The 27,797-nt window shown below is 39.7% G+C and overlaps 1 protein-coding gene across 6 annotated transcripts in view; it reads right to left on the reverse strand.

The window, feature by feature from the left end:
• Positions 1-535: 535 nt before the first annotated feature.
• Positions 536-27,797, reverse strand: part of TAFA4 (TAFA chemokine like family member 4) — a 70,825-nt gene continuing 43,563 nt past the window's right edge. For all 6 annotated transcript variants that reach the window (XM_019280165.3, XM_019280164.3, XM_039559264.1 and 3 more), the window contains 3 exons: positions 8,435-8,590; positions 5,208-5,332; positions 536-2,351 (listed from right to left, as the gene is read on the reverse strand). In XM_019280165.3, coding sequence (XP_019135710.2) covers positions 2,340-2,351; positions 5,208-5,332; positions 8,435-8,590 — 293 coding nt within the window. In that variant the 3' untranslated portion in view covers positions 536-2,339. The remainder of the gene's footprint in view (positions 2,352-5,207; positions 5,333-8,434; positions 8,591-27,797) is intronic.

Below are 27,797 nucleotides of genomic sequence, written 5' to 3' on the forward strand. Positions count from 1 at the left end.
CAATGAGTCAGAAAATGCTGTAAAGAGACCCAAGATCCTCTGGAACAAAGCTTCTTTAGGAATATAAAATCTCTGTCATGGGCTGGGCTTCCAGGAAGGCAAGTCACTCTTTGGGGCCGTATTTCATAATCCCATGCTACCAAATTTCTGTTGTAGTTTTCCCCCTTCCTCAGTGACAGCCAAAGCACCTTGCAGGGTCCTATTTCAGGGCATGTGACATATTGTACCCCTTTGGGGTAGGACTGAATTAGACACAAGTTTTGGTTTTGTTCTCAATTCCACCACAAATCCAGTGTATGATCACTGGAAAGTAACTTGTTTTCTTTGTATTTAGCTTCAAAAAAAGACAATTTTTCTCTCAACCTCTTTTTTACCCACCTAGAACATCTCAGCAATGGTTTTAACTAAGCCTAACCGAAGAGCACTTACCAAAATAAATAAATAAATTCTAGTTATGGGTCAACACTGTACAAACAGCAAATGAAAATGATCTTCCCTGATGACGCCATGAATGTATATGCAGAGAAACAATAGAAATAGTAAAGGTAACTTTAAAATTTAATCAGAAAATCAAAACAATGGAAAAATATTGGGAATGTATAGCTCATTAGGGCAAGCAGAGTCTATTAACTGTTCAGCTGTCCAAGCACAGAGCAGAAAATCTCATTTGCTTATCACTGAGTACAATGACCACTATGATCCCAGCTGTAATCAAATACATAATTAAAAGTGACCTAAACCAAGGAAATCAAAACCAAAAAACACAGGGCCAAATCTTTCCACCTGGCTGAATGCTCCCACTCACTCCAGCAAATCAGAAGTTAATAATTATGACCCTGAACAGCTTCCCACCATTGATGGGATCTTTCCCATACACTAGAAAGCATATGCACAACGACCTACATTAGTACAAGACACCTTTTTTTCACTTCTCTGTCTATATAAAAATTGGATGTGCATTGTTACCCTAATATTTACATAAAGCATAAAAATGACTTCAGTCTCTGGGTCACCAGCAGTTCATCTGCACCACTGCACTTCAGTCTGCTGCAATGTCAGGGGGAACAGACCAGCTACAGCTTCACCTCTACCCACTATTCTATTTGTGAAGACTGATGACAAAAAACTCTAACAGGCAAATAAGAAAAATAGCATGAAATGCATCTACAATAATAGGGAACAATTATGTGTCTCAAAAGGAAACCACTTGGAAATTCAGTCTGTCAAGGAACTGGACATTTAATTATTATAATCATTCTAAACAAGAACTAATTCAAACTGAAGATTCACTTTTATCTAGAATTTTGCTTATGAATTTTAAGTATGTTACCTATTAGGATATAACCAAAGTTATGAAAATCCAAACAAATTATTCCCCTTCCAGTAAGCCTTCCTTATGCAGTACAAGCCTGCTTTCCTTTTTTTGAGGCATCTCAATGAATATTTCTAGCTAATGGCTAAATTCTTTTCCATATCTAGATTCAAAGAGGCAAGGAATATGTATACTTTGCTATTCCCCTAGAGAATGGATTTATTTTAGGACAAGAAAAACTATGCCTGCTTTCAAATTTTATCTCTTCCTCATGCTTTCCTGCCATCACTTATGAATGTAAAAGTTAAACTACCTAGAACTATCTAAGGAAATAAAACTAATTGCACAGCTATAACCAAAGTATGTCCTACAATAATTGCTACTGATTCTATAAGTTCCATCTTTTCACCTTCATACCAGTTTGATAGGTACTAAACCACAGTTGAAAATACACTAAGACATAATTTACTAACACGGTACCGTCAATTCACTGGGATCAGCCTTGTGTTTTTATGCTGTACTGTATGCAAGAAACACCTCAGACAAATCCATAGAATCATATAGGTTGAAAAGACCTTTGAGATCATCTGTACCAGTTCTAACACCAGCATTTTCTTTCTATGATCCCCTAAGTTACATTCATGACCTAAACTCATTTAAAACAATTTACATATCTTTGTGTCATTAAGAAAGTCTTATCCTTGGTGCACCACAAGAAGCTCAGGTGCGTGCTTCCACAGATTTCAGCCAGGTCTCAGATCCTTGGGAATCCAAGGTGCATTTCAGGTAGAACCAAAGCTCCTCGTTTTTCCTTGTGAAATTATAATGTACCACTGAATAGCAAAATCCAGGTTCAGGAACAGCAGCCACAGTGGAAAGGAGAAGTGTTGTTCTTTTTCCCAACTCATTTTGCAAGTTCAAAGGATTAAGTCAATAACATTGTGACAAAAAAGTGTCTCTGTGTAACAGCCAAAGAACAGTTCCAACACGCCATGGCTCTGGGAGCGACTGGCAGCTTTAGCCTTTGCTACCGTGTTACCTGTAAAAGAAGAGGAAAGAATTACCTACACAGAACTGACCAAAAAAAGGATGATATCAGGTGCATTGTTACTGTAAAGGAACTGTGCACACGAATAGACAATGAATGAACTTGCCCCAGCCACACCTTTATACCACACAGAGAAGCAGAATCTCTATATAAATGCTAATTACACTGTTGTTTGATAGCATGGGGGAGCATTTGCTGATAAAGAAATGGCAGTGCACCATTAAATTTGCCACCATCATCTCCTGGAAATCTCCTATTTTATTTTGTTTCATATCATTTCCACCACCAGTGCCTCCAGCACAAGTGTAGGATTTACATCCCAAAGGACCATTCACAAAAACTGCTGCCCATTCCCAGTGGTCCATCTTATGGGAGGGAACCAGGGACCAGACAGCACATGGGGGAATAAATTGTTCTTGCAGTAGAAATCTCCCCCAGACAGCACAACTCCCACAGGACCCTGGAGGGGCTGTAGGGATGTGTTCATGCCTTAATGCACACACCATAGCACAAACCCAGCAGCTTTGGCTGCACAGTGACGAGGGTCCTGTTGGATTTCCTGTCCTGCAAATGGATGAGAACAGGCAGCCTGTGAGGAGGAAAGCTTTGTCAGCTCTGCTGTGCAGTGTCTAGAAGTGTCACAGAACTAAACAGACACTCAGCATAGAGAAGTTTTTATTTCTTTTCCTGAGGGAACTGATGGAAGATGCAAACTCCTCAGCTTTGCACATTTTAACAGTCCCACTCAGCCACTAACTATTCATCTAAATACTGAGTAGCGTCAGCAGTCTCCTGTGCTTCAGATATTTTAGCTACACTATTTTTACTTATTTTCATGGAGTGAAAAGATAGAGGACTTAAAGTTGATTAAATGGCATTTCCTCTTTCAGTGTATAATTAACCTGTGGAAGCTGCTGTCCCACGTAGCACTGATCCCAGGGTCTTAAAAAGCTTTAAAAATTGATTACAAATTAAAGTGGTAATAAGATCATCTCTGGTGCATAACACAGAAAAAAATTGGTATGGAATGGATCTCAACTTATTGTGTTTTAGACATAAGGCAGCTATTAAATTGGAAAAAATTCACGGATGTGTACACTTTCTGTAATAGTCCCAAAGGGTTTTGCTGTGCCTGATTTGAGCATCCCAGTGCTGAGACTCACAGGTGGCTGAGCAGTTTGGGCTACTGGTCTGACAGTTCAAATAGTTCTCTTTGTGTAAGATTTTAATAACACACTTAAGAAATATTTTGTTTATTGATCTGAAACAAATCTTTGGCTCACTCGCAAAATAAAAATATAAGTTACATCATACTTCCCTTTTCCCTGTGACAAAGGAAATTGTCTTTCCATTCTATTTTCCTTACAACTGTTCATAGGAAGGAGGCAGCTGCATGAATGAGGATTTGACACCTCCAGCCTTCAGTCATCAGTGCCAACATAAAAGTCTTTGTTCTGCCCCCCATCCTTTGAGTATCTGTCGAAAGCATGGAGGATAATTAACCCTCACTCAAGAATAATTAACCTGACTCACTCTTCTCCAATAAGGTCCTTGTGGTATAAGTTGCCAGCTCTCTCCTGGTATGTCCAGAGATGAAGCTGTCTTATACAATTTCTAGAACTCCTAATTCACCAGTCTCACCCTTCAGTGTGATGCTACTCCTTATCCACAAATGAGTAGTTAAAAGTCAACACTGGGAAAAAATTGAAAGGCTGAGGGTAATCTTTATCTTGCAATAACTGAGTCCCAGTTATCCACATTGATTCCAGAGTTTGCAGGCCAAATTCCAGGTGTAGTGTCCACCACAGGAGAACAGCAGGACCCAGGCACGTTACAGACTGCATCTTTGGCACTTAAATAACACTGGCCATAGAATCATAGAAAGGTTTGGGCTGAAAATGTTCTTAAAGGTCTTCTACTTCCAACCCCTCTGCCACTTCCTCTGTGCCACTATGCAATGTCTACAGACCACCAGTATCACACCACAGCTTCCCAAAACATCCAATTTCCTCTCATCCATCCAGAAGTTAGTGCAGTTTTCACTCCTCAGAACAGCCTTTACTAAACAACATTTGGTGACAATATTGCTTATTAACTTAGACTGTAACCTAATGAACAACATTCTTTCCCAGCTAGAAGAGGCTGTAAAGGGAAAAGCTGAGCATATGTCTCCCCTTGCTATTGCCTGCTAAAGACTCCTGGTTTATGATGCATTTAGACATGCAGTTCGCTGTGACTTGTTGAACTTCAATGCACTGAACTCATTTTAAATTGCCAAGCAGACAGAGGACATGATATTTTCTCTCCATTAATTACGAAATTGAATGGAATAGCAAAGTTTTGGTTTAAAAAAAATCAGGCCAGCTACAGAGTGGTCTGTAATTAGAAATATTCTGAACCAACCTGATTTCCAGTGATGTTCAGTGTGGCACAGTGGCATCAGTGCAGGTTCCCAACAACTCCCAAGCCAGGCTGGTACTTTCAAAAGTTAAAAGGGCTTTCTAGCATAGGAATCTAACTTTATGTGACACTGGTAAAGATCTCGGATCCCTGTACTCAACTCTGCAAATTGAAGAATTGGTCCTGGAACATGATTATCCCTCTAGCACTGAGCACAAGGATAGTTTCTTTGGGTCACTGAGGACTGAATCAGGACCATTTTCAGTTTGACTGCAGGAGTGAAGGGGCAGTTCTGACCCAATATTTTCCCCTCTGAGAACAACTACATTAATCACAGCTTTCCTAAACATTGAGAAGGCCAGGACTGGTGCTCACACCCACAGACACAATGCAGTAAGAACAATCAGCAGACTGGCACCTTTAAATACAGGTGATCTCTGTACTTGCCTTTGTGGTTTTGACTTTATTTCCACTGCTGCAAGACCAACCTGAATAGTCTGGTAGTACTTTACAGTCCTCTCCATCCAAACAGGGGTTCATATGACACCACCACTTCTGCAGGACAATGGAAGCTAGAGAATAGAAACGGGAAAGATAAACTATAAAATACCTTTTTTATGACTGTTGGTTTTTTGCAGGGAAGTTGTCTGTGCCATGTTCGATTGGCTGATTTCAAAAACATAAAACCAGCAATTGCTCGTTTAATAGTGAATTACATGGAGTATGTTTGAGGTAAAACATGGCTAAACACTTCACCAGCCCTCAGAAGGGTAAATGCTGCATGCAAATAGTGAAGACAGGCAGGCACCACCAGAGACTGACTCCGACATTTCAATTGACCTCTGGAAGGGCCTTTCCATCTCCACTGACTACAAAAATGACTTGCCTACTTCATTTGCATGCTTCAGTCAAGTACCTGCTGTAAGGTGGAATGAAGCATAGGCTTCTTGTTTAGCCCAGCTATGCATATGGGAGACTGGACAGAGAAATGACAGTTCCTTCCTTCACTGGGTGAGAAAATAGAATTGCACAGAGATGTAAACCCGTGAGGTCTGTCAGCAAATACTGCAGGTAAGAGTGGGGAGACCTCTGGCAAGCATTAGAATATCAACTAAAAATCTCCTTGCAGTTACAGTGCCACTTTCGCAATATGTTTTGGAAAACCACAGTTGTACACCCTAACCGGGCAAATTTATTAATTTTCTACCCTTAAGCCAATTTCTATTAAGACCATGACTATTATTTTTAGAAATGTAGTCATGGCTTTATAAACCTGCTGTTAACAACAGCACAAACATCTGCATGCATTTCTCAGTTTTACATTGTTCATGGCACTCATCAAATCCCAGAAAATGATTATGAAATATATCAGTACACAATCCTACATAATCTATATTGCATTTCAAAAAAAAATATGGCTTAAAATGTTGATTCAGCTAGTCTGCATTATGCACAAACTATTGAATTGCATGCTTTAAAAGATAACACATTCAGAAGAGATGAACAAAAATAATGGAGTCTACTTCTTGCAAAACACTTTTTTCCTTTTAATTTCAAGATATATTTGTTCTTCTGCAACCTTTAAATTAGGGTGTCAAGCAGGCAAGCTGACATCAGGATATTGCTGAAATGTTCATTCAATTACTTTTGTTTTGTACTTTTACTGAAAAACATTGTGAAAAAATACACTTCTGGAACACCAGTTTGGCTTTTATAATCTAATCTTTCAGTCTTACAACATTGCAAAATAAATGTATGAACTTTCACCAGCCATATGGGTCTCAGATCATTTGCATTGGTACTGATTGATTGTGGACATCAGTGTGGACAAAAAATGGATGAAACCTGACGGTGCTTCCTGGGAGGTGAGAGATCATTTCTGATGAGATCGCTAAGGATGGAGTGAAAAACACACAGAGGAGATGACAGCACCCAACAGGGGTCCTGGCACAGAGGAAAACAGGCAAAATAAGGGAGTATGGGATGAAAGGAGGCACCATGACCCTTCCTGGAGGAGTGGGAATGAACAATGGCAAGCTACAGGTCTGCTGGGCCAAGTAGAGCTGGGTGATTCAAGAAAAAACACCAGGTACCAACCACGGCAGCGATCAACAGCAGAGAGAATTGCTGCCCTGGTGCAAATGATCACCACTACTGGACAAGGTCTGAAGTTCAATGACAATAAAAAACAGTGACAAGCCAATTGCTTTATAAAATCTTTTTTTATTTTATTTGGAAAAGTAACTCTATGCTTTGGGTGTATCCTTCCCTTTAAACTCAGGACAAATTACAGGCAAATTAAACAAGCCTGCATTCAGGACAAAGGTGCTGGAAAAAGACCCTAAATGTCTGTATCAGTCTGTAACATGCAATTCAAAACTCAAACTGTTTCTTGCTTTCACAGTGTAGGAGTCTACTGAAGGGTGTGTATAGAGTAGGAGAAAACACATCTAATCCTGAGGCTAAGGAGAGAGTTACAGTTTCTGTGCTACAGCCACTCACTGTAGTCTCAAATGCTTGCAAAAATAAGCAAAGCCTGCTAAAGCATTACCCTAAGGAGTGAGGGGGAATCAAAGGCTTCCACTTTAAAAGTCAAAATCTTACGTTCATAATATTTTGTTGCACTTAATTTAACTATACTTGAAGAAAAAGCAGCTATTAAATTCCTTCAGCAACTATTGACTGAATCAAGCTTCTATAGTATTTGTATATTTCTGCCATGGAATAACAGTGTCACCTTTGCAGTCTCTAAGTGAGTTTAAAATTCTGCCTGACTTCTATTATCTGCTATATGTAAAAGTACTTCTGCTGTTTGATGTGTCACTGAAAAATACAGAAGATACTTCTGATGTAACAAAACTCCCTAAGAAATTGCACAGTTAAATTTGACTGTATTGCTGAATTACAAAGCATAAAAACACTAGGCATCTAAAAAATTAAAAATAAAAATCTACTTTCTTAAATATCTGTTTTGACAGCTTCATAATAGGTAAAATAACCTCAAAAAACAGATTCACATGTATTTAGAGATTTATGTCTGACACTAAATATTTCTGAATATTAGATTAGAATTGGACTTTGAAGTTTTTGTTTTATATTAGGGTGAACCTGTTGCAATTTTAGATGCAAAACAATGAAAACAGAATCTTGCTTATGAATTAATGAAATTAGGGATTTTTGGTAACTTTAAGGTTAAAAAAAAGTCTGTCTTGGAGTAGATGTACTAATTTAACAAGAGCAGCAACCTCTACAAGAAATAGGCACATTAAATGGTGAAACATTGATCTAGAGAACTGGCCTCCACTCTTAAGGGTGCATTTATTATCCAGTGAATTTTTAGCCAAGCTACTAAGTCTTAAGACATCTGGAAGAGTTAATATCATAAGCCTGAATCTCTTGGCTTACACTGTTTTCAAACTAGTTTTAGAGGAGAATTCTTGCGTGAAGAAATTAAGAAGTTTTATTGGCACAGACATGAAATAGACGAGTACATATATTAAGAGGATTAATTACACCAAGATTTATGCACAGAATCATTATCATCAATGCACAGAGATGTTTCCAAAATTAACAAAAAGAAGGATTACGCTTTTGAGGCAGTGGGAAGTCAAACATCAAGGAGACTCAACTTCTCAAACAATCTTAATGAGCCACGAGCAAGCAGAGCCTCTCACCTTCCACGCACGAGGGCTGTGCCCGTGTGGTGCCGGCCACCTGCCCCGGGAAGCAGGAGCACTTCACTGTCTGGGAGCGTTCCTCAATCCGGTTCTTGTTGCAGCACCGGTGCACGGCCACGACTTCACACGTCCCTTGCTTCACTTGGTGCTGGCCTAATAATTCCAGAGGTAAGGGGTGGAGAGAAAAACACATCAGAAAGCCTTTCTTTAAGAAAAATTCTTAAGTAAGAGCTGGTTTGTGCAGTCCTACTACAGGATACTGAATCTCCCCAAGCCAGCTTAAATCCCAGGAATGCAAAGAAGCAAAGCATCTTGTAGGATCTGGCTCATTCCCTAAGTTTATATACTATTCTTACTAATAAAATTAGTTATCATAAGTAAATTTTTCAATCTTTCTTCCCTCACCCTTACAAAGCCATAGGGAGAAGAGCAGGTTGGAGTATTCAGTTAGATGATGAGGGCAAAAAGGCAGACAGAGCACAGCCCTCTTCCTTTGCCTTCCTGTCTTCCATTAGGTTTTATTTGATTCTTTCCCTTCATAAATGGACACAACGGACAGGATAATATTTAGTACAAGAGAAACATCTTAAATAGCAGGGAAACTTTTTAACACAACAACGTGTAAGCACTGCTTGCTGTCTGTCATTGCAGGCAGGCTGAGAACAAGGTGGGCTGAGAAGCTGTCATGGATAGTCAAGCTTTGTCCAAAAGAAAAAACCCACACCCAAACTGTACGGATTTCTTCAGTTCCCTCCCAGACCATTCTGAACAAACCTCTGGTAAATATTCTGTCCTCTTGCTTTCCTTAAAGTTCTCTCTTCCCTATTTCTCCAAGTTTATTTTCCCCTCCCTTTCCCTTCTTCCCTCTTGCCTTCACATCTTGCGTCACTGCTCCTTGCAGCTGATCATTTTCCTCTGCTGCCAAACTTCCTCTCCATCCTACCTAAACCTTTTCTCAGAAACTCCATTTCTCAAGCCCCTCACCTCTTTGCATAAGTCATTTCCATGTCCTCACTTTCCTGAACAGCCTTCAAGTGCTTCATCGTGCATTTTTCCTGTCTTATTTAGAGTAGAGCCTTGGATGGCTCTTATCTGTGTCTGTAAAGCACCTTGTAAATTAACAGCACTACAGAGCAGGGTGAGTTATTTCATAAGTGAGCAAGACAGAGAGACAACACTGAGAGTAATAAAAATAGTCACCATCAAAGCAGCACAGGCTGCTGGTACGAGAAGAGAGACAGCACAGATACTGGTCTAGGTGTGGCTGATATCAAAGGCACAGAGAATAAAGAAATGTAGGGGGAAGGGTGAGAATGCTCCACAAGCAGACAATCCTCCAAGTGGCAAACCTGAGAATTATCCTGCTTCCTCCTCACTCCATGTTTGCCCTGTTTGGGGGGTTTTGTTTGGATATTTTGGGCTGGCTTGGGGTTTTTTTTGGTTTTTTACAGTATCTGCTGCTAACTAACATCGGGCACACTTTTACAAATGAAATCTTATTGAGGGATTAACATCACTGTATTTTTGTGTGGAAAATGTTATGACTTGATTAGATGTGAAATCTTAGACTTCAAAAAGAGTTAGCAATGCAATTTAAGCTTCTGTGGGGGGACTTAAGAGTATTAAATACATACATATAACTTTTAAAAAAAGTTTGCTTGGCAGTGTTCCTTGCTCTGTGTGTTTTGGTTTCACAAGTATTTCAAGCACAGCTGAAATACTTGTGAAAACACTTGGCTGCCTGAATTTTGTTGCCAAATTTGTATTCCTAACAACCTCAGTGGACAAGAAACTATGCATATTCAATCTTGGAGTGGAAATGTAGTGTTCTACTTGAGCACTCAACTTTTTAAAAAATTATATATACAGACTTTTTTTTTTTTTTTTTATTTTTTTCCCTGAGGACAAAGCTACACTACTTTTAAGCAAAATGTGCTACAGCAGAAAAATGCATAAGGTATTTTACTACAAGTTGGCAAAATGCTGAAGATAACATAAAAGTACCTTACAGAGCCACTGTAATAAGTTTATTGGCAGACTGTGACTTTTCATGAAGTACCTAATACCCATATAGTAATAAACATGGAAAAAAATGAAAACAGCTACTAGTCAGGAGGACAGCAGCTTCTCCGTAAGTCAATATGGAAAACAAACACACAAAAGAGAAAGTAAGTTTGCCACTTCATCCCAAAGTATTGTTCCTGAAAATGCTTGGAGATAGTAAGATGGCAAAAGTTCTGACAGAAAAGATTTTGTAAGATGAGATTGTTAATTTAAGAGAGGCTGTTAATTTAATGAGGTTGCTAATTTTATTTATTAAATTCAATATTTATTTAATTATCTGTTTATTAGTGCAACAGCTTGAATCAAAACTCTTTGGGATAAATAGGAGAAAATTTCCATTGGTTTCCTACAGTGTCCACTGTGGTGGTCCTGCATTCACTGGAATCAACAGCAAAGTTTCTATTCACTTCAGGAGAGCAAGGTCAGAGTCTGGTTTGTCTCTTGAGAATGAGGTTTTATAAGGGAAGCAATAAAAAGCAAAAATTTTGAACTGCTCAGGCCACATATTTGTGTTTGCCATGTATCTCATCTGAAAGACCAAGTGGCCAGGTCTTGTCTTTAGTTAAAGTCACTATTCACCAGACATCAGATGCTGAGATAAGAGAACCTTTTTTCCAGAAGGTACATCATAAGGATCCAGCTCCAATTATCAATATGTAGCTTCAGGGATGTCTATTTTCCAGTTCAAATCCTACTTCCTTTAGGTGAACAGTCCTGTTAAGCCAATACCAAAGGAAATCAAACACGCTGGCCCTGAGCATACAGCCCCAAAAACCTTGGGCTCTTTCAATTATCTTGTTTGAGTTTTAAAGCAGTGACAGTGCTGCCCTGAAGTGCCAGGAGTCAACAGACACACTGCTGTTTGCAGAAGGCAAAATTAAGTTACCTCATGAAAGCAGCCCTTGTTTTAGGAGCTGTTTTACTGTCACATTCCTGGTTTTCCTCCACAAGCAGGTAAGGGAAGGTGTCCCTTCTTCATCTCCTGGGAGGAGTGGGATGCCCAGGTTTGAAAGCACCACTGGCACACAAGGAAAGGCAGCACTCACCTCCCTTGTCCCTAATGCATGTACTCCCTCATGGAGTACAACAGTGGAGGCACTAAAAAGCCACAGACATCTGCATGCATCATTTGTATTAATTGGATTGCCCTGGTAATAGTCTTTCCCCTCCTACACGTTCACGTTGATATTTCCTCCTGCTTGTTCACACACATCCTGACACTTTTTATGCTGTTGAACACCGTATGAATTTCTCCTTAATATTCAGACACATCTGTGAGCAGGTGCTGAACAAATGCTGAGGGCTAACATGGTGCCTTTTGGTCCTGTTTTTGCCAGTGTTCAGCAATCTAGAGGATAAACACTCATTTGCAGAGCAGCTTTCAGATTTAAGAAAACTCACAGAAAATCTTAATCAACCCTAACTCAGTCTATTCCTCCCTAGATCTATTGAAACCTGTTGTATCTGCATTCAGGTGCCCAACAGCAGCAAAAAGAAAGAATATAAGAATTCTCTCCTTCATGTTTTAACATTCATCTTGCACTAAATAAACCTTCATCTCAGGTTTAAAGTACACTTAACGTGCAGCTGAGATTATACTGACAGAATCACTCAAGAAACACCTTAAAATATTTTATAATCAATGGATTCTCTGGAAGCCAAATCATTAGAGGAGCAGGGACTGAAGTGTTTTTAAAATGTGAAGACCACAGTAAGTGAATTCTATGCTGGACACATCAGGAAAACCATTTCAGGGAGAAATGCAGTGAGAGAGAGGGAGAAAGGCTGTGAAGAGCAAAGCCCATAAATTCATAGCTCATCACCTGTAAACCTATTCAGATCTACAGCTTAAGGGCTGCCAGTATTTGCAGTTGAAATTCAGTTACATCGTCACTTTTAAATAAGAAAACTCTCCAAAGAAAGAAACATTTTATCAGCAACACCACCACAGAAAGGTCTCTGTCACAGAAATCCTTCTGCATGTTGAAGGGAGAGCATGGGTCAGCCAGCGACAGTGGAGGACAGGGGATGAGTGTTGAAAACCTTGTGGCTCTGTGTTTCCTCTGGTCAGGAGTTTGGCACATGTGTTGTTATCCATATCCTAATTTCCTTAGAGCTCTGCTTCCCTGGAAGCACCAGTGCTGTTCTAGCTCACTAAGGACTCTATCTCTCAGTACAGGGCACAGACACAATGGGACAGGGCTCCCTAATGGAAGCAACCTCCAGGATACTCCCTGCTATGAATTTTGCTGCCTTCCAAAATGAGACACCTACAGATAACAACAGCCCTCAGGTGCCCAAGCCCAGAATGCTTCTTAAAGACCTAAAGAAATGGCCACATGAAGATTCTGTGACCAGTTATTTGTTATCTGTAGGATTTTCATCCCAGAAAAAGGTGCTGTGCAGAGCTGCAAGACAGCCCCCAGGGATTTCAGAGAACACAGACATCATCTCTGAAGAACAAGAAAGTACTAACAAGGAAGTTATTAGGCTTGGACATTACAAGCCAGCACAAGTGTTGTAAATGGAGTTGACTCAATAATCACCATTGAACTGTTTATTCTCAGTAGTACTCTTAATATTCTCAGTACTATTCTTAATACTTTTTTTCAACAAAAATATTTGACTAGACCTTATTTTCACATTCTTAATAGGAGTCAGAGGGCAGATACTCAATTAATACTTCTAAAACTCTTTGAAATGCTCAAAAAAAAAGAGGGAAATATAATTATTGTTAATAAAATATCAAACATCATAGTGATGCACTTCAAAACCAGAAGGAACATATCAAAGAAAGAAGGAGGCTTTCAGAAGGTTGCTAACCAATTTTGTCCACATCCATTTCATCTCTGTGACTAATTCTGATCACTCCCAGGGAGTGCTGTCACAATGCAATATACATGCAGGCAGCATGCCTCTATCAGAAATCCTGAACAACCTCCTCTTTTTTCTAATTTCTTAGCTAAGAAACATAAGGAAAAGACAAATGTGAAGAGAGTTTTTATCTCTGTTTCATAAGCTGCCACCTCTGATGAAGAGAGCTACTATGCTGTGGAGAGCAGCAAATCTGGAGTAGGATGAGTCCAGCTCAGCACATTCCTCAGAAAGCCTCAAAACCAGCAAGCTTGGTCTGCACAAAATCAACTGCATCATTTATTTAAAGGGTGAGAGGATGGATGTCAATAGGAGGATGAACAGCTATGGAACTAAATATTACAGACAACATTAAGAGAAACAAATGAGTTTAGAAGTCGGCACTGATGCTATTTGGAAGAGGAAAGCACTTTAAGAAGCTTGGTGCCAGTTCATCATCTGCCTTCATGTCATGCTGACTTTTGCTTACAAATACATGAGCATGGGAAGCACACACCAAAAGGCAAATATTGTTAGAAAAACACAAATATTAGAGGAAACAACTCTTGCTATTTTTCATATTCTTTGTCACACATATTTACAAGAACCAATCCAGCTCACAGGGCAGGAGTTTTGAGGAGTAAAAGTGGAAAAGGGGTATTTCTAAAGATGGGAATTCTTCTCAAGAAAAGAAGATAAAAGTCACTTGGAAAGTAAAATGTACACACCATGTTAGAGGCTGAGAATAACAGCACAGCTTTTTCTCTACTACCATTCCACCTGGATCAGATTTTTTTCATAATTTCACATTCATGTCACAAGGTTCTGTCTTAGATGCTCTCCTCCCTCGAGGATATGCAGTATATTTTTTTTTATATATATACACACACACACACACATATATATATATATCCCCCACTTTCTCAGAAATTGTCTCTGAATATACAAATCAGTCCAGTTCCACTTTTAAGTTCAATCTTTTCACTTATGGGCAGTAAGGGAGCGTTCAGAGAGAGTCCAGAACTGCCACAAAAGCCCAGTTCAGCTGTTCTAGGAATAAATAGACAAGAAATATCTTCCCATAATCACCTGCCCATGATAGTAGGCAAAGTAAGATGTAACACACACAAAAAACCCAAACATAAACAAAAAGGGAAAAAGAAACCCTTTTTTGCTAGCCATTACTCTTACAATCCTCAAACACATAGCAGGATTGTGATTCCTAGTACTAATATCTCTAAGAAAAAAAGGAAGCAAAGATACAACCATCTTCCAGGTGTAGGAATAGAGGCTGGAGCTTCCACAACGTGTAGACTTCAAACAACAAAGATTTTCCCACAGCCCATAAAGTTACAGACTTTGTTCCAATCAAGACATTTATGCTTTTCTCCTTGTGGAAAACAGAAGTGTGCTATATGCAAAATCACAATCAGGATTTTATCTGGGGAACCAGGGGACCAGTCCTGAAGCACTTTAACTGGTTTCAGGTGAGACATGACACCTGGGGTAAAAAAACCAGCTCTAAAAACAAGCAACTGAGTAGGGAGGAACACCAGGTAGGTGTAGCTGTATATTTGAGAATAGGTGAGTGACCTCAAACCCTGATAATAAGACCCAAAGAGTTAATGAAATCAAAAGCATAACCCTTCAGAGCAGGTGGAGGAATCTGCTGACACAGCTGTAGAGAATCATGTAAGAGAGTGAATTCTGTGGTGATTGTCAGAGGTCACATCCATATGGAGATTAAAGTCCTCTGGAATAAGTAGCACAGGTGACATTAGATCAGACACAAGCACAGAGACTTCTCCAAGGAACAAAGCATTAAATCTGAGTTGTCGATAAATCAAAACAACTGAGGTGCTGTAAATGTGGGGGCAGGAGGGAAAAGCTGCTGCAAATGGAAAGGTGGATGAAGGGTGACCTGGAAGCAAAAACAAATTAAAACATGAGTGTCTCTGTCTGCCAGGGTGCTCGCTGGAGTCAATCAATAAGGACTGCTGCCTTTCAGCTGGGCACCAATATTCATCCTTGTTCAAGCACACACATCACTTGTACAGACGGAATCCAGGAACGTAAAACCTCATAAGGCACCTCGGAGTAAAGCAGGGCTAATCATTTCCTGCAGGGAGCTTCCTGCTGTGGGGCTATTTTAGGTGACACAGAGGAGAAAATGCAAAGGAAAGATTTGGTTTTCAATCATAACTTGTAGCAAATGAGCAACATTGTGCTCTGTAATATAGAAGTATTTCCCAGGTGTCCCATTAACATTCACTCTCGCTATTACATGCAGACCACTATTTTTCTCTCATTTGTTCCTTCCTTCACAAATTTATCATGAGAGAAAGGGAAAGAGAATGAAACCAGTTCCCTAGAGAGATTTCTGCTTGCCTGAAGAAAGCAGGTACACACATCCATATAGGGCAGGCTTATGGTTACTCACCACTTTGTGAGCAAAAATTAAATTTTCTGCCTCAATTTTGAGAGCTGATTTCCTCTCAAAACAGGGTTGTTCTTGCCATAGGAAAGCAAAAATAGCATATTTGGGACCACAAACCAGGAAAGGTTGTCCCATCCACATCAATGATGAAGCCATCCTGATCAAGGTGTCACTAACACAGCCCTTGTAAGCACCAGGAGCTCACTGCCATCTGCAGCTGCTCTCCACACCCAGTCTCAGGGCTGTGCTTGTACAGCTTATTACTGCTCATTTATGGCATGACAGAAGTTCATTTAATAGTATCATAATCTTTAAGAAATTTAAAAAAAAAAATCCCCAACAAAACCCTTTTAAGTCTGTCTCATGCATGCAACAAAATATATTTTGAGGATTAAGTCTTCTGCCTTTCTGAGCATTCCTCCATCACCTGAAATATCTAATGATCATTTTGGGCTTACTTGTGTAAAACAAACATTTGTAATCTACTGAATACCAGAGGTATTTTTAACCCAGTTCAAGGTCATTCATCAGACAAGAATGATATTTGTTTAGAGAATACGAAACACTAATTGTCATCTAAGTCATTAAGCTCTGCAGATTAAGTAAATGGAAGCTGCCAGAAAACAAAGTAGATGTTTGGGAAAGAAGCATTCTCTTCATTTTAAGTGAAAACTGAATCTTTAGTCTCATGTCCAAATAGAATCAGTAAAACTGGGGAGATCAACCAAGGAAACATGTACTGTACTCCATTTCAGGGCTCAAAACAGCTCACACTTACAAGGCATAAAGAACTTCTGCTTTCTGGGGTTTATTTTTATAATGCAAAGGTGTATTTCCCTCCTTGAATTACTTTTATGGGACTATAGAATAACAGGAATGTGCCTGAATTTGACAGTTAGAGGTAAGTAAATAAATAATTATTCATTCTTTAACCCTCATTTGAGGGTCTGCTCCAGAAAGATCCACACATAACTGCTATCATTGAATGGTGTGGTTTATGAAAGCTCTTCTGGTCATCCTGTTGGATGTTCTTAATTTAAAGGATGGCACTGAATCCCACTTTCTACTAATTGCTCTGTGTTTATTAAACTCATATAGCAGCATTTGTTGCCACTGGAAGAACTGTCTTTTGCAAAAACCAGAACCAGCAGATAAGACTGAATTTGAATGATAGATTTCACTGCTGAAGTGGGATGAAGTTTTCATGTGATAGGCGAATCAGGCAAATGGAATTCTGAGGAACATTAAGAGCAATCAGATCACTCAAGGCACTGGGCACCAGGCCATCAGCTCCTCAGCTGGTCTTTAATCTCTGGGAAAAGCCCTATGTCTTGATCACCACTGATCAATTATTTTCAAAGTTTGTCTCATTTGATACCAGGTTTTATACAGCTGTAATGATTACCTTGGGTTTATCCAATGGAATAGGTAAGGAAAGCATCACAGCAATCCAAGTATAAGATCCAGCTGCCAGTTAAGCAATAACAGGTCATAAAACTAAATTGAAAAAATGCATTTGTAACTCTGAGTGGCATGAGGACTTGTAAGTGGTTTCAGCATGTGCAGAATTTATCCAACCTGGCTGAACAGCTAATTGAACTTAAGTTATTTTAACTGCTATATCCATAAGTACGAAGCATAAGTGAGGTTTTCAGAATGTCAACAGACTTTTTTTAGTCAGTGTTGTTAAAATAGGGAGGGTTTTCTTTTATGGAAAAAAAATAAAACTGCAGACTGCCCACCGCTTCATGCTGCACTGCAACAGACCCACAATAAAATACAGATACAAGGAAATAAAGTGAGAATACCTGGTAACTGTTTCCCATAGGCCCACATTTAAACTGCTGACCCCGACCTACACTGCTAATGACAGAATAATAATTTAAAAGGTCAGAATTCAGAAGCTGTGGAGGTCTGTACATTTCCTATTTCATACAGATGACTCTCAGTCAAAGCATCACCATTAATATTTCTTTTTCTTTTCAAGCTTCTTCAGTCCTCTTGAGCCTCTCAACTTTCACTTTTTAATCTTCTTTATCTAAGAATAAAGGTGGAAGACTAAAATTTTAACGTTCCAGTCACAGGCTGTAACCCAAGAAAATCCCAGAAAGGTGCAGTTCAAAGAGCCAAAAGTGGAGATCTCTGCTCAGTAACTGGGTGTGCACAAGTGGGTGCTGCCACAACACACAAACTGTGCTGATCTCCCACCTTATTTCTTCCGTGTCATTTATATAACTAAGCCTATTCTTTTATGCAGAAGAAGGTGTTTTTGAAGTCAGTATACAGCTTGTTCTACACAAATTTAGCTTTTTTTTCATTTGGCAACTAGCATCAATAAAGATATTTCGCTCAGGCTTAAAATGTGAATTGCTACAAAAAAGCTGCTTGAATCAGTAAAGACAGAGTGTTAACAGACCCTTCTCAGAAATGGAAGAACTATAGGTTAAAACATTATTTTCTTGTTCCACATATCCCCTTCCAAGTACCCAAGAATCCAGCTCTTCTTCCATTCTTATTAAAATTTACAGTCCTTGACAATGATTAGGTAGATTTTCCATTTTAATTAAGCCATTCAGCTTGAAGTGAAAAGTTAAAATATAACTTTAAAATGGCACGGAAGTCACTGTATCCCATAATATGTACAACAGGAACAAAATGAAGACTAGCATCAAAAGCCTCCCTCCACACACGTCATATGTTTGACAGAAAGAGACCACAACTCTGGGAGAAAGTCCGAGAGTTTGATCCTTGAATCAAATTCAATCCTCACTGCCATCACTCAAAGGACTAAGAGAGACCTTGACTCTTAGAGATTGTTGTATTTGGAAGGGGGTTTTAGACCATGAGATGGAAATTTCCCCCCAATAACTGAGCACTTTTATTTTGTGATGCAGCAGATGCAATGATAGCATTTCCCTGTGCCTGTAGGAAACCAGACAGACACTGGCTTTGCTCCAGGACACTTGACAAAGCATATTTGGATTGGAAGCTCAAAGGAGTTAGAATTGAAGGGGAAGTCTCAAATTCCCAAGGGCTTTTAAATGTCCCATTCTCATGTTGGCCATGAAATCTATTTGAAATCAATGGAAATTAGATGTTTAAATAGCAGGAGGACAATTGGATATTTTTCTAGGTGTTGGCCAGAAAAAAAAAAATCATCCATGTCAGTCAGAAAAGGAGACTTACTTCATTCACCACAGAAGAGATGGATTGCTCTTTTTAGCAGGAACACTAGTCCCCAACTGGGCAAGTTGCAGAAACTGTAGTGAAATTGTCCCTCAAAAGTATCCCAGCCAGCTTGTCAGATTTGACAAAGTTTCATTCTTACCAGGAAACAACAGGCTTCCTCACCTGGTGAATTTTCCCTTGGCCCTAATAAGACTATCAGCAAATGCAGAGATGAATTAGAATAGTCATTAAGGAGACACAGCATAAAAAATGAGCCACAGGAAAGGTCAGAGCAACGAGGGTAAATGAGGAAGAGTGTGTGCCCTGTCGCCACCGCTGCAGATGTGAGGGAAACAACCAAGGGAGAGAAGCAGATGTTCCCGTTAAAGCTGTGCAAATTTCATGGCTGCTTTCAAGGATAATGGAGCAGCCATAGGTGGCAGGAGAGGACATGTCATTACCTTCTACAGTGCCGGTTAGGTTCCCCCAAGAGCCATTGACTTTAACAGCAGTGCTCCACCATCTCCCATCTGAGAAAGTTAAAGGTGACCTGGTACAGTTGTCATTAGTTCCACTCTTTCCACAAGGATGGTACTCTAAATAAAGCAGTTGGGTTTTCCTCTTGAAGTCAGCACATTACAAAAGGAAACTATTAACAGGTTTCTTCTGATTGTATTCTCGAAAAAAAAATTTCAACCCACAGTTTATACGGAGGTTTTTAACCCTTAAAAATTGTGTTGACTTTTTACTCACTAGAAAACAGTTTCTAGTGTGGTTGGCTTTTCTTGATCTCAAAACACACATTGCCTTGCAATATAAATTGTCAGAATAGTAGATAGCTTTGAAAATCCATGGATATTGTGAGATTATATACAGTGTCCATTTGATACTTCCTTCAACTCAATGTCTCAGCAGGGACAGGGTGGGAAGGAGCTATTGTTTGCAATAGCTGTTCCTACAGAGCAGCAGCAGTTCCATAAAGGCACATTCCTCTGCAAGATCCCTTGCTTGAAGGTCCTTAGAACCCAAGAAAACGTCAGTTCCATCTGTAGTGAACCTCAGCAGCAGGAGACAGTGACAGCTGCATTAGTGCCACTGTCTGTAATGAGCCGCCAGGTCCTCCACAGCCCTGTACACTTGCTGGATAGCCCATTGAAAAAGACTTCCCTTCCATGCACACCTGCTCAACTCCTGTTATTTTCAAAGCTTCTAAGGACACTGTGTGGGGTTGGACTGCCTCCCTCATCCTGTTCTTTAAACGTGAGCCTTTAAACATGAACTTCTAGCAGTCTCTCCTTTAAACACAAACTCCTGTCCTGCCTCCTGCTGCTGAGTTCCCTCCACTGCCCATGCCAGAGCACTCGTGTCCGGCAGCATCATCACTGCCCAGCAGGCAGCTCCCAGCAGCAGGAACCTGGCCAGAATCACATTAATCTCCCTCAGTCAGCACAATTCAAGAAAACAGCAGAAATTCTGTCTCTATATAAGAGGGAAGGAGACAGCCAGAGAGAAAACCACCGCCACGGCAATTTTTCTTCAGTGAATTTGTACTTATCAACAACCCTGAAAACTCCAGCTCACCGCAAACAAAGAACCTGCCTGAGGTCACTTCCCAACAGCACAGGCAGATCTGGATTAGGAACATCGACCTTGAGCTAAAAGGCTCTGTGTCTCATTACTAATCCATCGAGGCTTCCTGATCTTATGTGATCGCATCTTGTAATGATTTGCAAGTGCCTCTTTTGAGCACAAGAAATTACAAGACTTTCTTTATAGTGACTATCCACCTTCAGAGCATGCAATCCTGACCAGCTGAGATTAGACAATATAATTAACCAATTGGTTTCTGCACTGCCACTTCCCCAAAGAGAACTCAATTTTCAGCACACTGACAGTCCTGGCTAGTCCAATTTAATTCTACCTTGACAAACAGAACTTTCAAGGAAAATAACTCACCCACTTGAACTGCCATGACTTTTCTTTAATGAAACAGTCCTGTAATGTAAAAATACCTACATTGCTGCATTAAGAAAAATATGGGGTTTGCTCAACAAATATTGTAAAATTTTATTGTTAGGGAGCAGGCATGGTGGTATTCAATATGGCAATGCAGAAATATAAATGGCTTTTCAAAAGCCTTTTGTTATTTCATATGTGATTAAGCGACCGAAAGCTTTCTGTTTAAACACTTCTAACAACGTCATTTACTTTTTCTTCTTGAATTATGGGTAAAATATGTAATAATTTTAATTGCAGTCTCCAACAAGCTGCTTCTCAGACTGCAAAAATGGCAGTACAGAATCTAAGGTAAAATTTCCCCTTTATTTTTGGGCAAAGATTAAGGGAGAGACAAAATGTGGAAGACTTAAAAGATTCTAAATTGTGTACAAAAAACTTACTGGGTTTAAGACAAGAAAATATGGCAAAAGATACATTCCACTGTGAATCACTGGCTGTGATAAAGCAGGATACATCCAGAATGAATATTTTACTTCATTCTGAAATCAGTGGCAGATGGCCTGAGGTTATCATAAATATGTACACTTTGGAAGTAGCCTTAGCTGAGAAGGGATCCGGCTTCAGCAACATAGCCCCAGAAGAGTTCACTTACATACAAGAAAATAGGTTTCTCACTACCCTATTCCAAGCACTCTGTGTTCTGTGAGCCTGCAAAATAATGATCTCCATTTAATCACAGTTCAAAACTACACAGCAAACCAGACCCATGAGCTACAGTAAACATGCTCGTGATTTGACCTGGCCATGTACAAAGTGCTCCTAAATCCAGGTTATACAAAGCACTGGTTTACAAGGCTCAGCACCAGACAGAATTAGACCTTCAGGTATTAAAAACATCTGACACTTCACTTAAGAGTACCCAACTTTTACCTGAAGGAAATTTGCCATGCAAGTTTCCTAAAAAAGTAGGGAAGCAGCAGGACACACATCCATTGCCAGCACCTACAGTTCCCCATGGGGTGAGTAAAAGGCACATTTCAGCATCACCTTTTCCTCAGGGACTATTTTAACTCTAACATATCCTAGAGACAAGAGCTGGGCAACTAAACCATCACAAAGATATGAATCCCCCATGCACTATGACAGCTTCAAGGAAGGGAACATCCACATGAGTCCCTGAGCCACACATTCTGCACTGGTGATGAATGGGACAGCTGAAGTGTGATAATCATAAAATCATCAAATCATAGATAGGTTTGGATTAGAAGGGACCTGAAAAACCACCTAGTTCCAACCTGCCTGCCATGGGCAGGGACTCCTTTCTCTATCCCAGGTTGCTCCAAGTCCAATCCAACCTGGCCTTGAACATTTCCAGGGATGCGGCAGCCACAGCTTCTCTGGGCAACCACCCCCACAGTCAAGAATTTCTTCCCAACATCCCATCTAAACCTGCTCTATTTCAGTGTGAAGCCATTCCCCCTTGTCCTGTCACTACAAGCCCTTGTAAACAGTCTCTCTCCCTCTTTCTCATAGGCTCCCTTCAGTCCTCACAAGGATTTCTCTGCTGTCTCTCCACAGAGCCCATTTAGGCCACAGCACCAGCTGTGGACCCAGCTGGCAAATGATTCCCAGAAAAAAACGTGGAGGAGGTGTCAAGTATGTCTTCCAAACTAACTGCAGCAGTGGGCCACCTGAAGGCCTGAACCACTGAATTTAGTATAAATTTCACTCCCTACTTAAGTTTTAGGTGTAATTACCTTAAATATCAAGTACCTTAGATATCAACGGAAAAATCTCAGACCACCAACACCCTCCTTTAGCTACAAAGGCTGCCCTTTTTCACTCCTTTTGAAAGTTCCTACTGAGCCTGTGAGCCAGGGTGGATTTGTTCCCAGTGTGCCCAGGCTTCACATTTATTCTTTCACACAGACAAGGCACTGAAAGCACTGAATTGCCACCTGTGGGTATCTTTTACAATTGAATGAACAGCAGGGTGTGTCAAAAGAACTCAGCTCCCTTCCTACTGAGAACTATTCCATTTTTCAGTTTGTACTCATTAAATTCCACTACCTATTAGACATGAAATCAGACATGTTATTTGGCAACAAACCTGACATCTATTTGCAATGGTCTAGAAAAAAAACAGCATTATTTCTCCTTCAGGAACGCATTTTGCACTCTAAGATTAAAAGATGCTGTCTTTTGAAAATCATAAGTAATTTCTCCTTTTATTTATTTAAAATCATTGACATTTTATCAGGAACTTCAGTAATATGTTGTTATTCAAAAAACACTGAAGTTGGGTAAGAGAGAATAGATTTCTATTTCTTCTAACATTCCTGTCAGTTCAAAGCAGAGATATTTTTTTAAGTTAACTTTTTACATATCCATCAAATTTCAGAAAAAAATCCAATAGAGAAGAAAAACCTGTTAATCTAGACCCCATTAAACCTGAAAACATTGCAAGTGAAGAAACAGACATGTTTGTGCATGAAACACCTTGTCAAAATTGGGACTACCCTCTTTAAAAGAGTTTCTCACCTTGTATTTCTCCTTCCTAGCATTATGAGAACAGAGCTATGACTGATCATGATTCAATGCTTAAAGCACAGGTGAGTTTCAGATGAGAGGTGGATGGCAATTATCAGGATGAATAGAGTCTGTATTAGAGATCCAACATGCTGCCAGTCCAACACATTATCCTTTGTCAGCTTCTGAGTAATTTTAAGCATCGGTATAGAGGTGGATTATTAGGTAGTTTTATGTTTTATGGCACACAGACCGTTTATGGGGAGTCTCTGTTAGAGATGGAAAACAGTTTTCTTTGCAGAATACCTTCATACTAAAAGGTGCTGCTGTCATGGGGGCTGAGGAGGGACCCTTTTCTCTCAGCTGACATCTCAGGTCACACAACAACATGGAAAGTGATAATAAAATACTGAAAGACAATCCTGGAGCAGGGAGTGACCAGTTTCTGGCTACAGGCAGAGAAAAAACACAGGACCTGTGTTGCTTTCAGTAAGCAATCAGTCCCTGGGTGTAAAGGTAAATGCAACATGGTTTGTGTCTTGTCTGCAGAAGTACTGGACCAAGACAGGCAATTAGGCAAAATGAGAATGAATTCAGTGAAACAACTTGTTATTTGTTTATTATTCACTAACATCAGATAGAGACTCCACAGAAACAAAATCCCTTCCTGGAGGTCTTTGCCTTGCTTAGAACTCATTACCCCAGAGACTGGAGATATCACTGATGCTATTTTAATCCACTAAGCTGCTGTTGCTTAGCTATGTAGCAAGTCTTCTAAAACTCTGCTCTGCAGAAAGCAAAATCTTCTCTCTCCTGGCAAGAAGTCCTTGAACTTGAAGGTTTGAATCTCTAGTAAATGAGACTGTGGCAAAAAGACTAGTCTTAATAGCAGTGCAAGATAATGCCTTGTATTTTCAAATTTTAGGTTTTGCTGTACTGTATTAGTGCACATCCAGCAGCTCTTGTCACCAATAATTACTATCCCACAGCAACTACACTAAAGTACCCACCAATTAACTAATTTCATTTTGACAGTTTTAGAAGCAGAAAAGGAGAAATATTGATGTCTCCGAAGCACAGTCAGCAGCTGACACACGTCTTCTTTCTATCCAAAGGAGCTGCTGTCAAATGAGCTGCTTAAAAAGGTACTTGAGGTGGTTCTATAGAATACAGCAAGGATGCACTGCAGAGCCTTCTGCAAGTATTAATTCTTGCGGCACTATTAAGATTGGTACAAATGAAAAATACTCCTTGGTAGCAAGAAATGACAGCTGGAGAAAAATAGTATTTATAGATGGCCAGTATTTTAAAGGCTGAGTGAGTTTTGAGAATAGACATTTCCTCTAAAAAATAAAGCAAATCTTGACTTTTTCAGCAATATGCACTAAATATTTAATAAGGGATCCTGGAGCTCAGGAAGGTTTAAGATACTGTGTTAGAATATTGAACTAATAAGCTCCTCCAGTAAGCCTCTAAATACGTATAGTTAAACATTACCTAGTTTATTTTAATTATTTAACACAGAGACTGAAGGAGGTTAATGTGACCCAGTGGACTTGTTTATGTTGAAAACTATTGCCTCTCCTTACTCAAAAATCTGCATGCTGAGCTGCATCAGAGCACAGAGCTACAAGGGAGCCATAAGAAATAGAGGTTTACAGCTGCCTGCTAACACCAGGATGAGAGCGTTTGCACCAGGGCCATGGCTGCGTGGAGGCACAGCCCATAAACAAAGTCAGGCCCATTAATTTTATTTACATCACTTGGAAAACTAATATACTTAAGTCAGAGGTATAGCTGAGAATGCCCTTGATGATGAGGGATATTTTTCGTTTCCAAAACTAAGTTTTAGAAATACAAAAATCCCCATCATTTACTCTTCAGTTCACAAATCCTAATTGCTAGTGGTCCTTCTCTTTCCTCAGACTATGGATGATACTTCACTTGGATCTTCAGCCTGGTCCTCCAGCTAAGACAGGAGAGAAAGCTGCCTTCACTAAGCCACTGAAAAGAAATAACTCAAGCCATCCCAAAAAATTCAAGGGATAGAGGATAGTTACTAAATAATAGGAAGAGGAAGCCAGCTTTGCAGTCTTCTGCATCCATTCAAAAAGAAGGAGATGAGGCAAAGCCAACCATTCATGGCCCCCACCAGGGAAGGGGGGGAATAATCCAGTTTCAAGCAATGCCAGCTAAGACCCAGTGTATTCACCTGGACATCTCTTCTTTAGAAAGAACAAAAGCTAGTCTTGCATAAGGAAAAAGGGCTTGAGCTTCATTTTAACTGGGTATAGTGTTTATCAAAAGAAATCTTGTTTGACATTTGTTTTCATTTGTCCTTGGGAATGCCAGCACAAGCTGAGGCTTATGTTCCTTCTTGCACATGGAATGCAAAATCATCCATCTCATGCACAGCACAATGTGCCAATGAACAACATGGTTTAGCTCTGCAACATCTCTGTTTCAGAGCTATCATTTTAATTCTATAAACTGGTATTTAAAAAATAAAGGTTGTTACACACTAAGGAGAAAAGCCACTGAGAGCAGAAGTCAGGGGACCCTTAGAGGATCAGCTGGCAGAAGGAAGGCATGGGAGTTCACTGTGCTAATGAAGTCATATGCATTCAGAAGGCAACATGTAATGAAAATTTTGCATGTGTTTCCTAGAAACAAAGAATCCTCTGTGCTAGAACAATTCTATCAGCATATCCATGCACAAAGCTCTGTGCCGCTCTACCACTGGAGATCTACTGGCTTAAAACTGCAGAATCCTGCCCAAAAGGACAATAAACATCTATTTCAGCTTCTCAACTCAGCACTGGCACCTCAACCCTTTCTCACCACCATCATCTTCTTCGAGGTTATAAACATGGGTGACCATGACTGAGCTTTGTTTCTAACTCATTGCTCTGCTTGAGTGAAAGGTGAGGTATTTTTAAACCTTCACGAGATCCAGGTGCCTAAATTCCACAGCTATTCCATTTCCAAGACTTAAATAAGCTGGGGTTTGTGCTTTGGAGCTTTGCCCTCTAGAAAAACAAAACTTCATTAAAATTACTGATCTCAGAGTAAAAACAACCTGATTTTCTAACAGAGCTGAGGTAAAATGATTGCAAAACCTCCAAGTAACACCAACATCATCTTCAATCACCTAAAAATCTCAGTACTGGGGAAATCAGTGGGGCAGAAACTCATCTACACAAAAAGAACATAATAATTAGTGATTCAAATGTTTTATCTGAGAATGAACCCAGAGGGTACCAGAGTCTTTTTTAACCCCAGTCCTGAATAAAAATAGCATGCTTAAGTCTTAATTTTGTTGGCTTATTTTTCCTTTTGTGCAGGAATTTCATTAGTGCTTTCCTTTAAAGCTCTCCCAGGACTCAGTTATGTGCCCGGAGAGCTTTTAAAGGAAAAGCACTTACTTGCTTGGCATCCCCTTCCAGCCCCTCCTAGCTCTAATTACAAGGTACAGATTAAAAATACAAATTAGTTTTATCATTGCATCCTCGGCCTCTTGGGGGAAAAAAAAAAACCACACACACACAAAAACACACACAACAAAAACCATAAAACCCAAAAGAAAAAAAATCAGTGGAGCTTCCAATCTAAGGTAAAATGTTGAAGTCAGCAGCTTGTACTGGGAGAGGGGGGAAGAAAAGATTAAGTCCAATTCAAAAAAAAATTCCAGTACAAAGCTCGCATGCCCGTGGCAGTCTTGCTTGAGTACAAAGTTGTGCAGCATGCAGGTGACATAATTAGGTCACTGGGGGCAAGGCTTCTTCGAACTATTATATAAAGAAATCCATAAAAGTTCTCAAATCACAAACCTTCCAGGATTCAAGAAGGTTCAAAACAGCAACTCTGCAAGCAAGCTGGCATAAGTCCTTCCTGGCAACATAAAGCATTGGAGTTACATGATCTGGCTAACTAGTTGCTTTCCATCATTATTCTGTTCTCAGCTTGCAATTATTTATGGGATCCTGCTAAATGTATCTTACAGCTTTGTCACTGAGCACAAAACTAAACTTTAAAATGATTAAAGGTGAACTATTATTGGTGTTTCCCTGTCATTTGAGGATGAGGAATGACATTTTTCATATAACAAAAGTGGCTAATAAGAGACTTTCCAGGTGGAATTTTCAGAAGTGTCTAAAGGGAGCACTGAAAACAATGACCTTCCCTGTTCAGCACTTGCTGATGATATCTAATGGATGATATTTAACTCAATGGATGATATCTAATGCATGATATCTCAAAGGGATGACATCTAATAATCAAAATCTAATGGAACTGAAACCAAGTGTGAGTTGGACACACACATGAGAACAGCACAGATTGTTCTGGGAG

The sequence above is a fragment of the Corvus cornix genome, chromosome 12 (assembly GCF_000738735.6).
Source record: "Corvus cornix cornix isolate S_Up_H32 chromosome 12, ASM73873v5, whole genome shotgun sequence".
Classification (NCBI taxonomy): domain Eukaryota; kingdom Metazoa; phylum Chordata; class Aves; order Passeriformes; family Corvidae; genus Corvus; species Corvus cornix.